Source organism: Notolabrus celidotus, chromosome 22, assembly GCF_009762535.1.
Source record: "Notolabrus celidotus isolate fNotCel1 chromosome 22, fNotCel1.pri, whole genome shotgun sequence".
Lineage (NCBI taxonomy): Eukaryota > Metazoa > Chordata > Actinopteri > Labriformes > Labridae > Notolabrus > Notolabrus celidotus.
Window position 1 is genome coordinate 1189199 of NC_048293.1, and position 13968 is coordinate 1203166.

The 13968-nt window shown below is 41.7% G+C and overlaps 1 protein-coding gene across 2 annotated transcripts in view; it reads left to right on the forward strand.

Moving 5' to 3' along the window:
- Positions 1-10347: 10347 nt before the first annotated feature.
- The window catches only part of LOC117806730 (protein jagged-2-like), a 92690-nt gene continuing 89069 nt past the window's right edge, over positions 10348-13968 (forward strand). The window contains exons 1-2 of one of the 2 annotated variants that reach the window (XM_034675768.1): positions 10348-10886; positions 11789-12112. In XM_034675768.1, the coding sequence (XP_034531659.1) occupies positions 10818-10886; positions 11789-12112 (393 nt within the window). In that variant the 5' untranslated portion in view covers positions 10348-10817. The remainder of the gene's footprint in view (positions 10887-11788; positions 12113-13968) is intronic. The other variant, XM_034675767.1, reaches the window with a different exon arrangement.

Below are 13968 nucleotides of genomic sequence, written 5' to 3' on the forward strand. Positions count from 1 at the left end.
TTTGTTCAGCATTAGAGGCCCCAGCAATGTGAGACGGGACTTTATCTCCTGCTGAATTTCTTAATCCTTCAAACATTCGGCTGCAGAATATGAAAACAAGTCTTTTTCTTTGTTTTTACTCGTCCATGTCCAAACCAGAAGACAACACGTGCACTGAGTCTGCACACTGTGCCTTACACAGTGTGATAGTACTACCTCTAAAGGCTATTTCACTTTCACTTTGAACACTTCATGAATCGTGTGAGTGGATTTTAGAAAGACAGATTTATTTTCTTCTTGAAACTTTGCATGTTTTTTCCATAGTGCCACAGACATTCATGATCCCCAGAGGAGAAATCCTAACTGAATTAAGTACATTTGCAGGTGTGTCACAATGTAATCATCTGTGGGTATTTAAAAAACATTAAGTGGGTTGCCAGGAGGTTTGGTTCTGACATTCATGTTTTTTCTCACTGAATTTATTCCTCAGGTTTGATGTAGCTATATTTTCAGATATAGTGCCTTGGAGCTCCGGATGGCAGTGTTGAAAAGAGGGAAGATGCCTGAAGAGCTCTGCAAAGACTTGATGTGCTTACAGACAGGTACTACGATCTGTACGCTTTTTTCGTTTTGTTGAAATGGTTCTAACAAAACGGTTCTACATTAAAGGTTCTGCTCTATATGAAATAAATCTGACCAGTAAATAAAAATCAGGGCCCCAGTTTAGAGGTTAAATCCCTCTCCTCATGTATAGAGGCTATAGTCCTCTGAACAGGCGGTCCCGGGTTCCAATCAGACTCATCGTCCTTTGCTGCATGTCATCCCTCACTCTCACTTCCTAGTTTCCTATCCTCTGTCCTGTTCTCTAAATAAAGGCATTAAATGCTACTTTTTTAAAGGCTGCATAAACATTACACAGAAGTGACAGCGTGGACAAAGGAGACACCATACAGAGCCATGGATCTGTGCAATGTAGTGGGCAAAAAGAAATAACATCCAAGAGCAGATTGCTCGCTGCAGACGTCTCTTTTGAAACATTAAAGGTGACATATCACGCTTTTTTCATCAATATATATTCGTCTAAGAGGTCCCCAAAAACATGTCTTTAAAGTTTGTGCTCAAAAAAACACTTTGAAATCAGATTTTAGTCTGCCTGAAAAACCCTCTTCTTCAGTCCTCCTCAGAACACTCTGTTTTCTCTCTGACCACGCCCCCTCAGGAAGTGGATGTGCCTCGGCTCTCCAGCACGTTGATCTAATGTTTACATGTTGGCTGAATATACACGGCAGCTCAGAGATCACGTTACTTCAACCCTCTGAATCTGATCCAGAATCTGATCCTGACGGAGAGGCGCCTGTAGCAGGACCTTTCTGAAGGATTGGTCACAGATTTAGTGTTTCTTGTTGTTTTATTTATCAGTATGTCGACGTGTGGCTTGGTACACAGCTACAGCTACAGCTATGAACATGTAGCTATGTGGCTATGCTAATTAGCGCTAGCACTTATCCATGATAAATAAAAATCATCCACTAGATCTTCAAATCTGCAGACGTGGGGAGTAAAACCGACCTTTGTGTTTATTAAGACAGCCTACAACTAGCATGCCTCCCTCCTAAGCTCCTTGTTAGCACACATGTGTGCAGGTAATGAAAAACGGAGGAGGGGTTGAGTTGTATTTTATACAGTCTATGGACTGAACAAGCTCCGAGCTCTGACTCCGTGACAGACCGGATATTGTTGTTACGTAACAAAAACACTGAAGTCTGAAACGGCTGGTTTCACACACATTTACAGAAAGGTGGAGAAATCAGAACAGGGGCAGAATGGATTCTTTTCATTCTCGGGGGGTTTGTAGACATGCCAGGGACACATATTTCAGGTAGAGAACCATTAAAAAGTCCATTTTGCATGATATTTCACCTTTAACTGTAGCTGAGTTAATGTTATTTGACTGCCTAGGCTTCAGTGATGGCATCAGAGTGTGTTCCATCCCAGCAGCAACCTCCGGCCGCGAGAATTGAAGCCAATGCGGAAGTGTTAAAAACTGCAGTTCATTGAGTGTCCACTTGAGGCTGGCTCCAGAAGTAACGGAAACCACATACACACCGATTCAAAGAAGCCGATCTTTACAGCAGAAATAAACATGTTTACAGCCTGGTTCAAAAGACCAGTGTAGTCTACGTCGCTAATTTCTCAATCAGCACACACTGTCCGGGGGGTGAATTTTTTTCATATCACAGCAAATTTGAAGATATTAAGATTACAAGTTTTCCATTACGAGAGGCACAGCTGACTTGATTGACAGGTGGGAACACTGTAGCTGTTGGCGAGGAGTAGGGATGGGTACCTTTCACATTTGAACCCATACGGTACCGATACCCGGTACCTGGGAATCGGTACCGGTACTCAACGGTACCAATTTTCGGTACTTTTGTGTGTTTGTATGGTAATAAATGTTAATTAAAAAAAAAATTCGGTACCCATCCCGAGCGAGGAGGCTCAAAGTCCGCCTCTTTATGTCACACTCGCTCAACAGCAGTTACGTTGATTTCAGAATTTCCAATATGGCTGCTGTCGCCAATTTGCCTCATAACAGCACTTCAGAAACAGATTGGTGACGTCCATTATTTATGCAGTCTATGGTTCCATCTCTTTTGCTCTATAAACATACATGGTTTCCTCCATGGAATTCACGTGAATGCTGCACTACAAACGGATATCAGAGATAGAGATAAGCATTCATGACACAGTTTCCTTTTCTTTTCTTTTTTTTTTTTAGGCTTTTATGCCTTTAAAGCTAGGGTTTGTAGTCACAGAAAACTAGCATGAATTTGACTGTAGCATTTCCTCAGGACTCCATCTAACCCCTCCCCCCCTTCCCTTGCAGCCGCTCAGATCTCCTCCAAAATGACACCCCCGCTCACATGCACGAGTGCAGCTGATTCATGACCATATGATGGTGACTGAGTCAAAACCGGTCCTCAGCACATGGTTTGTGTTTTGCACTACGTGAACTCATGTCTCAGCGGTAAGAAAACACCAAAACATTAACATAGTGAAAGTTAAAAACACAAACAAACATGGCTACTGTTAGTACTCTTATCCACACTACAGTCCTGAGCAAAGCACCTCATCGGGTCAGAGGGGACAGGCCCAAGGTGGAGCGAGAGGGGCAGTAAATAGAGTCAGGGGAAGCAGAGGCAGGGGATGGGGAGTGCATGCCAGGGAAATGTACGCGCAGGAGGCGGGCAGAACGACAGGACAGGATTTGATTGGTTTCATCATTTTGACCCGATGACGGTGATTGGTTGGTGTTTTCCCAGGTTTACTCCGGCTGTAGATAGCAGCTTTTTTCACCTCTTTTTTAAGAACACATTATGTATTGATTACCATCAGGACATAAAGATCATTTTAACCAGTAGAACAAAAAGTGGATCTAAATCTGATTACCAACCCCAGCTTTAATGAGAGGATATGAAAGTGTGTAATGTAGGAAACTAGGAGAGAGGGAGTTGGGAATGACGTGCAGTAAAGAGCCAAAGGTTCAAATCAAACTTGGTACACGATTTAACCACAAGAACTAACTAACCGGTGCCCCAGGTTTTTTCTTTTGAATTGTCAGTGAACCAACACAGAAAAAGAAGGGTAAGGTTAATACAAGATGTTTGATATGTTACATGTATTATACATTAGAATAACATGAATGAAAGATTGTTCTGTTCACTCAAAGGGAATCTATGCTGTAGAAAAAAAAAGGTAAGGCTGTTTATGTAATGTGTTGCTGATCACTTCTACCCCCAGCCAGCTTTTAAAGGCCTAACAGATCACAGTTTAAGACAGCTAATGAAGCTCATTACTTCCCTTTTTTATCTGCTCAGAAGTGTTTCCCATACTTCCTTATCACTGCTGATAAGCCGGGTCAGAAAGAAGACGGTTGTGTCTGTGTGCCGGCGTGTGAATGACTCATATGTACACAAGTATAGCAAATGACAAAATGCGTATGTGTGTGTGTGTGTGCGTGTGTGGGGGGGTGAGTGTTGGCCTGCACCTGCTTCCCTGGAAGGAAACATCTGCTGCAGGGTGTCAGAGGCCACCTGTCCGCCCGCGTCCTGCAGGAACACAGCAGCCGCTGACCGGCCGTCCTTGCAGAACTGATCCACTGTCTGCGTGCGCTAAATCTGCAGCAGGAGGATCTGTACGCAGAGAAACAGCTGTCCTATCAGACCGTCCCATGAACGCCATCTGAGACGAGGGTGGGCTTGCATCATTTGCCCAAATAAAAGCCTGGTGTGTCAAATAATGGAGGGACAGGAAATCTTCTCTGCACGCTGGAAGTAACAGATTGGCGGGGTTCTCATGCATGCAAAGATGAAGAAAATGGTAAACTCGCCAAAACGCAGCTCACTCAACACGACAAAGTTTTACAGAGTGCAAGAATGCAAATAGAGCTGGATGGTTTAAGTCAAACTTGGCACACGCCGCAGACTTTTGTGATCCTCTTGCTCTTTCTTCTAGTGCCACCATCTGATCAACATTTGCAGCTTTGAATGAAATACTTCCACAAATATTCAGGGGATTAGCTCGAAATCTGCGAGATTATTTAAATTACTTTGGTGATCTTTAGATGTTTCATGTAGCTCCATCATGTGATCAAAGTCTCTTAAGGGCTCTTCAGATCTGGTGTTATCTGCATCCAGGCCATAGACTGTCTAAATAATGGACGAAGTATCTTGGACGTCACCCATCTGTTCCTGAGCGCTGTTTTCAATCAATCAATCAATCAATCTTTATTTGTATAGCGCCAAATCACAACAAACGTTATCTCAAGACGCTTTTACAAACATAGGAGGTCTAGACCACTCTATGTTAAATTATGAACAGAGACCCAACACCAAGACAGGATAAGACTCAGTCTGACCCCACCTTAATCCATCATGAGCATTGCACCTCACAGTATTTAGCTAGTTACAGTGGTGAGGAAGAACTTCCTTTTAACAGGCAGAAACCTCGAGCAGAACCAGACTCATGTTAGACAGACATCTGCCTCGACTGAGTTGGGTCTGGAAAGACAGATAGAGGGGAGTAAGAGAGAGAGGTGATAGTGATGAGACGAGTAGTAGAGTCTGTATCAGCTGGAGTCCAGATCGTCCGCAGCAGGAGGACGTCTACGGCAGCTCAGAGGAATCTACGAGACAAGGGAGCTCAGGGACTCCAGAAAGGTCTATGGTTAGTAACTTTAATGGGACAGGCAGAGTTAAAGTAAGTGATGAGGGGGTTGGGGGGAAGGGGGTGAGCTAGGATCCCAGTGTGTCAGTGTGCCAGTTCCCCCGGCAGTCTAGGCCTATAGCAGCATGACAAAAGCTGGTCCAAGCCTGATCCAGCTCTAAATATAAGCTTTATCAAAAAGGACAGTTTGAAGCCTACTCTTAAAAGTGGAGAGGGTGTCTGCCTCCCGGACCCTGACTGGTAGATGATTCCAAAGGAGAGGGGCCTGATAACTGAAGGTTCTACCTCCCATACTACTTTTAGAGATTTTAGGTACAACTAGCAAGCCTGCATGTTGGGAGCGTAGAGTTCTAGAGGGGTAATAGGGCACTATGAGCTCTTTAAGATACGAGGGTGCCTGATTTTTAAGGGCTTTGTAGGTTAAAAGAAGGATTTTAAATTCTATTCTACATTTTATTGGGAGCCAGTGTAGAGATCACCTATGAGCCGCATGTTATCGGCATTATTGAATTAATTAAGGCCGATGTACATTCAATTCCCCCTATGGCGCACAACGTCAAATCGAGGTAAAGCGGGGGTTTAGCGCGCTGGCCAACACGCCAAATGTCATGGGTGTCATAGACTGCACACACATACACATCAAGGCTCCATCTGATGATGCATTTGCATACATAAACCAGAAAAACTTTCATTCAGTGAATGTGCAGCTGATATGTGATGCAAACTGTGTTGCTCAACGTTGTGGCTCGGTGGGATGCATGACAGCTTACTGCGCAGTTGGCACCCGTTTGGGGAATGGAGCTGTGAGAGGCTGCTGGCTTGTCAGTAAGAATGTAGTCTTCTATACAAATGCATGTGTTTTATATGTAGACTTACCATATCCATAGAAAATAAAATGTGCTTCCTACATTCCACTAATTTCAATTTCAATTTGGCTCTCTATCCTTCTTTCCTTGCACCTTTGATTGCAGGGCAGGCCAACCAGATGCACAGGTCTGTGTTCATATATGGTGGGTATTTGCTATTCATGGGGGGGATTTATGCTAATTGATGATCACCGGGAGCGGGCTGTCAGTTTACGATGGGTTTGCATTCATGATCTCACACACGTGTTTACGTTCAAATCTGAGATTCCCTCGCCGTTCATGAATCCGGAGTGGAGTTTTAGTAGCGTGAGCTTTTATGTGCAAATCTACACACAGATTTACTCACAGTTCATGAATGAGACCCAGTGTGTGTGCCGCTAGAGAAATTAGCGATGTAGCCTGAAGCTGTTTTTTGAACCAGGCTGTAAACATGTTTATTAATGCTGCAAAGATAGTCTTTTTTGAACGGGTGTGTATGTGGTTTCCGGTGTTTCTGCAGCCAGCCTCTAGTGGATTCTCGATGAATTGCAGTTTAAAAACACTTCAGCATGGGCTTCATAGTTTGAGACCGGAGGTTGCCGCTTGGTCCTGGCTGAGCTGACTTCAAGTCAACAGATCTGAGCACACCGTTTCATACGGGTCTCCCAACATGTCTGCAGGAATAGGAACAACACCAAAAACATCAACTTAGGCACAGTACACACTACTTTAGTTTGAAATGTTTATCTAGAATAAATCAAATGTTTGGCTACATACAGGGTGTAAAATTAACTTTTGACCTCATCTGCCATTGGCTAGTGACCTCCAAAAAATGTAGCAGCCAAAAATATTTTTCACCGGCCAAATTAAAAAATCACGCCTTAGCTTTAACTGTCTGTTCCTCTTCTTGATCGTCTCCTGCCTCTTTGTTTCTCCTTTTTGTTTGTGGAGGCTTCACGCCAGGAATGTGTCACCACATCTTCTTCGCAACGCTCTTCCTGCCGTGCTTCTTCAAGCAAAGGGAATGAATAGAACTCCAGTAGCTGACGTCACGCCATTGAAAACAAAACCTCACATGCAATACGACATTTTCCATTGGCCACTGGTGGGAGTGTGTTTTTGTTTTACACGCCAAACACAATTTTTACCCGCCATAGGCGCTTGGTGGGTGTTAATTTTACGCCCTGGCTACATACCTCCACAAACTGTCTCAGGTTGGATGATGAATTGTGCGTGACAAACAGAGCGAACATTTAAAACGATATGAATCATTCTTTATTTCAGAAACCTCAAACGTGCTGAAGATATGACCATGGGTGCTCAGGTGGAGAATCATCCTCCTGCCCATCATTACCACTAATAAATGACCAGCCTGATCTGAGTGACATCTTCTCTACATCCATCCTAGAAGCATGCAATGTACAGGTACGTCACCAATACTTAGACAAACCACACGCAGAACTATATGAGCACAGCTTATCGTCTTTCGGATCAGATTTTAGACAAGAATAGAAAATTCATGAGGTGACTTCAAAGCAAAAGAACATTCACAGAAATGTAGTGGAGTAGAAGTCATACGTTTCCCCCAAAATAATACACAAGTAAACTACAGACTCAAAAAAGTATGCTACATATGTCCTGATGGATTGAGAAAAAACGATGCCTACCTCCTAAAGTTTTCACTGGCATCAAGTAAAAGGCCATTACTAAACTTTGGCTTCAGAAGAAGTGCTATACTGCTGATATCTTTATTAATATTGTACAACAACTACATCTTTTAGAGAAAATGACCTTTTTCATATGGCTCCAAAAAGAACTGTGGAAAAAAGCGATGGGAGAAATTGTGTATTTATTCAGCCAGGGAAAAAACCACATCATAAATATGTGTGACCAAATATGCATTATGTTTCATCTCATCTGAATGTATGACTTCTTGTACACACCAAGCCATGACCTCGTGTGTTTGTGTTCTTGTGTGTATGAACACACCTTCTCATTCAATTGTTTTTATTTATTCTAATTATTTTCAACATTGTAGATTAATACTGAAGACATCAAAACTATGAAATAATCTGGTTTTACCATAATCTGGATTACAACAGTAGTCAAATAGGGCTATCCATTGTGTACTAACCCTACCTCTGAACAACACAACTGATTAGGGTTAGGGTTAGGGTTAGGGTTAGGGGGTTAGGGTTGGGGTTGGGGTTAGGGTTAGGGTTGGGGTTGGGGTTGGGGTTAGGGTTAGGGTTAAGGGTTAGGGTTAGGGTTAGGGTTTCTTAATGACTTGCCATTAAGAAGGCAAGTCATTCTACAAATGAACTCTTGACAAGGCTCATGTTCATTAGAAACCATTCCAGGAGACCACTTCATGAAGCAGACTGAGAGAATACCAAGAGTGTGCAAAGCTGTCATGAAGGAAAAAGGGGGCTACTTTACAGAATCTAAAATCTAAAACAGATTCTGCTTTGTTTAACACTTTTTGGTTCATTCAATAATTCCATATATGTTCTTTCATAGTTTTGATGTCTTCAGTATTAATCTACAGTGTTTACAATCATTACAATAAATACAAACCCTTGAATGAGAAGGTGTTTCCAAGCTATTGTCAGGTAGTGTATAACGTGTAAGTGTGTACGTAGGTATGTAAACATGTATGTTAAAAAAAACAAAACGTTTTTATCTTTTTCCATCTATTTATCAATTAATTAATTAATTAATTAATTTATTTATTTATTTATCTATTAATTTATTCATTTATTTATTTATTTATTCATTTATTTATTTATTTATTTATTTTTTATTTTTTTTTAATTTTTTAATTTTTTTTTAATTTTTAATTTTGTTTATATATTTATTTATGTAAGTGTGCTTTTGTAAACATGTATGTTAAAAAAACAAAACGTTTTTATCTTTTTCCATCTATTTATCTATTAATTAATTAATTAATTAATTAATTTATCTATTAATTTATTCATTTATTTATTTATTTATTTATTCATTTATTTATTTATTTTTTTATTTATTTTTATATTTTTTTTTATTTTTTTTTTTTTTTAATTTTTAAAAAAAAAATTATTTTTAATTTTGTTTATATATTTCTTTATGTAAGTGTGCTTTTGTAAACATGTATGTTAAAAAAAACAAAACGTTTTTATCTTTTTCCATCTATTTATCTATTAATTAATTAATTATTAATTAATTAATGTATTTATTTATTCATTTATTCATTTATTTATTCATTTATTCATTTATTCATTTATTCATTTATTTATTTATTTATTTTAATTTTTTTTTTTAATTTCATTTTTTTTTTAATTTTTAATTTTGTTTATATATTTATTTATGTAAGTGTGCTTTTGTCCTGTATGGTGTGTTAATGTGTTTATTAAACAGATTTTACTTTTTATTTATTTTGTACGTCATGTCTGTTTAAGCATGCTAGCCTAACATGCACATGCTTTGTGCTGGTTTGCATGCACTGAGATTTAAGCTAGCTGAAATGTGCATTTATCTGTGCAGGAGTGGAGGCGGGCTTCATACGTTGTAAAAAAGCTGAGGTTCTTTTTTGTCTGTTAAACAGAGAATAAACGCAGAGAAAGCAAGATACTGGTGTCGTTCATCTTTGTAGAAGAAAAGGAAACAATGCAGAGTCCCACCGGTTACACTTAAATAGATTTAAATGTGTAAGAAAATATGATCAAGTTTCTATCTGCTGTCTCATCAGTTTGCAGGAGCACCTTAATCCTTGAGGAAAAGATGACAAAATAGGAAAGAAAGAGCATGCTTAGGGATGAGATGAAAAAGGGGAAAGAAAAGAAGAAGTGCAATGTGAACCACAGTTTGTGTTGCATAAAAGTGCAAACAAGAACAAAGTGTCTCTCCTCAAATGGAGTGAGAGCAGTTATCAAAGTACACAAATATAACTCAGTATTTGACACATGTGGCCCCCCTCCACCACTTCAGTGTCCGTGTGTGTTGTTGAGCGGCCAGTAGAGAGCGCTAACAGCCATGTTTCCTCTGCCTGCAGATCAGTAAGGAGCAGCTCAGGTGTCCTTAACTCAACACATCATGTACATCACTGTTCTGATGTTTGTTCTGTGTTGGCGTGTTTTGTTGATGTGTGTTGAAGTTCTAAATTAAAAGTTGTGTGTGATTGTGTTCATATGAATCACCTGAGTCACAATGCTGCAAAAAAAACTTGAAACAGATATTTCAATGAGATTCATTTTGGCAAAATCTTTATTCCACGACACTTTTCCAATGAATTTAAGATGAACCAAGCTCCCGTGTGAGTAAACTTTCAGAATAAATCCATCATCAGTCCTCCCCTCACTCCCTCTCCCGCTCCTCCCCCTGGTTGGCTGTCAGCTGACAAACGTTCCACCCAGGCGGCCTGTGATTGGCTCAGCTGGCTGTCCATCATCGTGGGAGCGCCCGGCTCTAGCCCCCTTCCAACAGAGACGCACCGCTGCTCTCCTCCACTGCTGTTTAGTGCGTCGATCGGCGGAGGGAAGTGGAGTTCGCGCGTCTTGTTGTGCGTCCGTGGACCAAACAGCAGCAGCAGCAGCAGCAGCAGCAGTGGTGCGCTCTTTTCCTCCTCCAGATCCGCAGACATCCCGGGGAGTTGACACGCCGTGCATGCCTCGGACAGCAGGAGGAGGAGGATAACCGCTTTCCTCTTCTTCTTCATGATCATTTTGAGTCATTGAGACATACATATTTTTGCATTTCCCTCATGGTAACCAACACTGAGCAGCCGGAGACATGTGGAATATTGCGGGGAAATTGCACCACTTCTTACTAGTGTGTTTTCTCCTGACACTGTGGGCTGAGGTGAGAACTTTATTTTGATCATGTTTTTAAGGTACCAATCCATTAGAAGTTGGGTTTCTTTGGGGGGGGAAAGGGTTGAATTCCAGTCTTAATTGAATTGCATGCTCGGCAGTCGAATCATGTGATGTTGGAATTTTCTAAATTTGTGCTTCCTTCCTTCCTTCGAGGGGGATAAATTAAGTTTTGCAGTTTACAAGCAGATAACTGAAGACATTTGGTGCATTTGTGTTTGATTTCAAGCAACAACAGTCTTAGTTAGGTAAGGTTATTTATGTGTCCATAAAGTTTCAACGCCAAAGGATCAGTGCCAATATTGAGTGCGTAAATTAGTCTTTTACGCCGACTCTTAAAAGCTTAATTACGCAAAGTAGTTCAGTGATTTAGCTAAACATGCGCGCAGTGCAGCTTCACCTGCATGACAATGTCCAGCTTATAGTCTTTACCAAGTGTCACAAGTGTTTTTTTCCACCACTGAATATTTAACAATTAGCGTCTTTGATCGAGTTTGGTCCTGTTCACTATCAGATGAGTCTATCTCCAAACTAAGCCCGCAGGTTTTTCTTAAGGTGGACTTTCTGTAGTGTTCTGCTGCAGCTTGATATGCAGACTGAGCTAAATTGGAGCACTAGTGTGTCGCGTTATGCAGAGCTTAAGTGCAACTGTGCCAAAATGTACAGTAGTGGTGCGCTGCAGGGTGACTGTGCACTGCAAAAAGAACATGTAAAGTTGAACTTTAACCTGAAATCTGATCATGAAGTGTGATTATTTGTACTTCTTTGGGACAGAGATGCGCAATTGTTGATGAATCAGATTGGAAATAAATACAAAATCATGTAGAGATAGTTTATGAAGCACACTGGGAGAAGTTTCAGTCCCTTTCACTCTCTTCTTTTCCTCCTCAGGTGTCTCAGTCCACTGGTTACTTCGAGCTGCAGTTGATTTCGGTGGAAAACCCCAAAGGTCAGCTCCTCAACGGCGACTGCTGCGACGCGGAGAAGAGCGCGGCAGAGGGCCACTGTGGCACGGACGAGTGTGACACTTATTTCAGAGTGTGTTTGAAGGAATACCAAACGGAGGTCACGACCAATGGACCGTGCACGTACGGCTCGGAAACTACTAAGGTTATCGGTGGAAATACTTTTCAGTTCAAAGGCGGCCAGAAAACCGGACAGAACCGGAACAACGACGCCGGGAAGATCACCATTCCTTTTCAGTTCGCGTGGCCGGTAAGTCCATCACACAGTCACCAGTCCTGTGTTAAAGTTGTAGAATGTCACGTGTTGTGAAGAAGTCCTGAAGTTGCTCAGAAGTTTGAAAGTACTCTGTTGTTGTATCATCAGGACCAATTCTGGACATCTCACTTTTATTAACTTTTACACCACAAAACAAAACATGATGCATGTTAATAATAATCCATGATGTGTCCAAAAAATGTGGACTTGCTAAAAGGACGGTTGGATGTTTTGGTGTTGAATCATGGCACAGCCTGATATTGCTTACCCGGTTTCGTGCAGAGTGCAATTTGGAGCATTTTGGCACGGTTTTCTGTCTCTCTTTGCTGTCTGCGTGTCTGCGTGTCGCTCTCTCTCCTCTACGCGTGCGTAGTTGTCAACTTCTGGCACCTCTATATCTCGTGAGGGAGATTTTTTAATTTTTATGAAGGGCTTTTGATTGAATACGCGTGTTTCTGACTAAGCAAAACGCCTGTGTGCGCGTTACGCACGACTTTTACGCACAGCGGCAGTGCAGTGCGGTTTGATGAGTTACCAAACAAGCTGCTGTTTGTGTGGCTTCAGTTACAGTGTGCATGTGTGTGTGTGTGTGTGTGGACGGTAGAGGGGGGGGAGGTGGGTGTAGTGTGAGTGTTTGAAGGGTGAAAAATAAAAAATGTCCAAGGTTGCGTTGGAAAAGAAGTGGAGGTAACTTATTATCTAATCCAAACACAGAGCAGCAGCCAATTAAAACCTGCTCGCGCACCTTATTTGGAGAGGCAGCGTGGGAAACAGGAACAGTGTTTTAGGAGAGATTCAGTGAGGTTCAAGGAGCTGCTGTTCCAGTCTGAGATCTATATCAGGGAGGTGTGATGGTTAGGGTGACTCCTGTGGAGGAAACGTCACAGGTTTGATTCCCACTACAGCTGAGTGAGCTGTCAAAATAAGAGTCCTCAGTCATTATGAGTCACACTGGAAGAGAGAAACAGAAATTATGAAAGTTCTATCAGCATGCCAGTCAATACAGAAGTAGTTGATGTGGAAAGCCATCACACTGAGATCATTTCTTTCATTCATTTTTTAATGTGGTAATAATAATAATTTGAGAGGATTACCGGCTGCCTCCCTCATCTTTGACCTGAGAAAGCCAGCACTGAAAATCTGTCCCCTGATGGATATGCTCCAAGCTTCCTAAACAATAGAAAAATAACTCCTCTTGAAAAAGTCGTTCCAGACATAGTTGCAGTAAAAAGCAGAACCCCGTCTGTGTGTCCATGTCAGATGCATACATATCGGACATATCGGGTGCTTTGTGTGCTCGGCCGGCTATGTGACCTCTCCATTCATCACTCCCCATGGTCAGCTGTCAGCAGAGGGGAAGATGGAAGTAGTAAGTTGGGGCCCTGCGGGCGGATACGGTTACCACTAAGTTGTGTGTGACACAGGCGGAGGGTATCGGTGTCACCAACTACTCAAACAAGTGAAGATCCCCGCTCAATCTGGGCCGGGGGATGCCTTTACATCGCCGCCTCTCAGGTTCACGCTCTCTCCGTTATTGGGTCATTGTCTCACTCGGCGTGTGTGGGGTCAGTATTTTCCACTATCCACCCGGAAGGGGGGTGGTGTGTGTGTGTGAGGGGGCACAAAAGAAGGAGGGTATCAGTATTCAGCAGCTTCTTCTGATGAGGCTGTCAAGGACGAAGCAGTTAAAATGTCATTATGCCTCATCATTTTTAATGAGTTTGACGTCTCATAATGTTTGCATTGTTTTTCTAAATCAGTTCTCTATGCATTTAAGACCAGAACCACTGCATTTAAGGAAATGCATTATTTGTATTGATCTTTAAGTCCATCACATGCCCTCAAAAGAA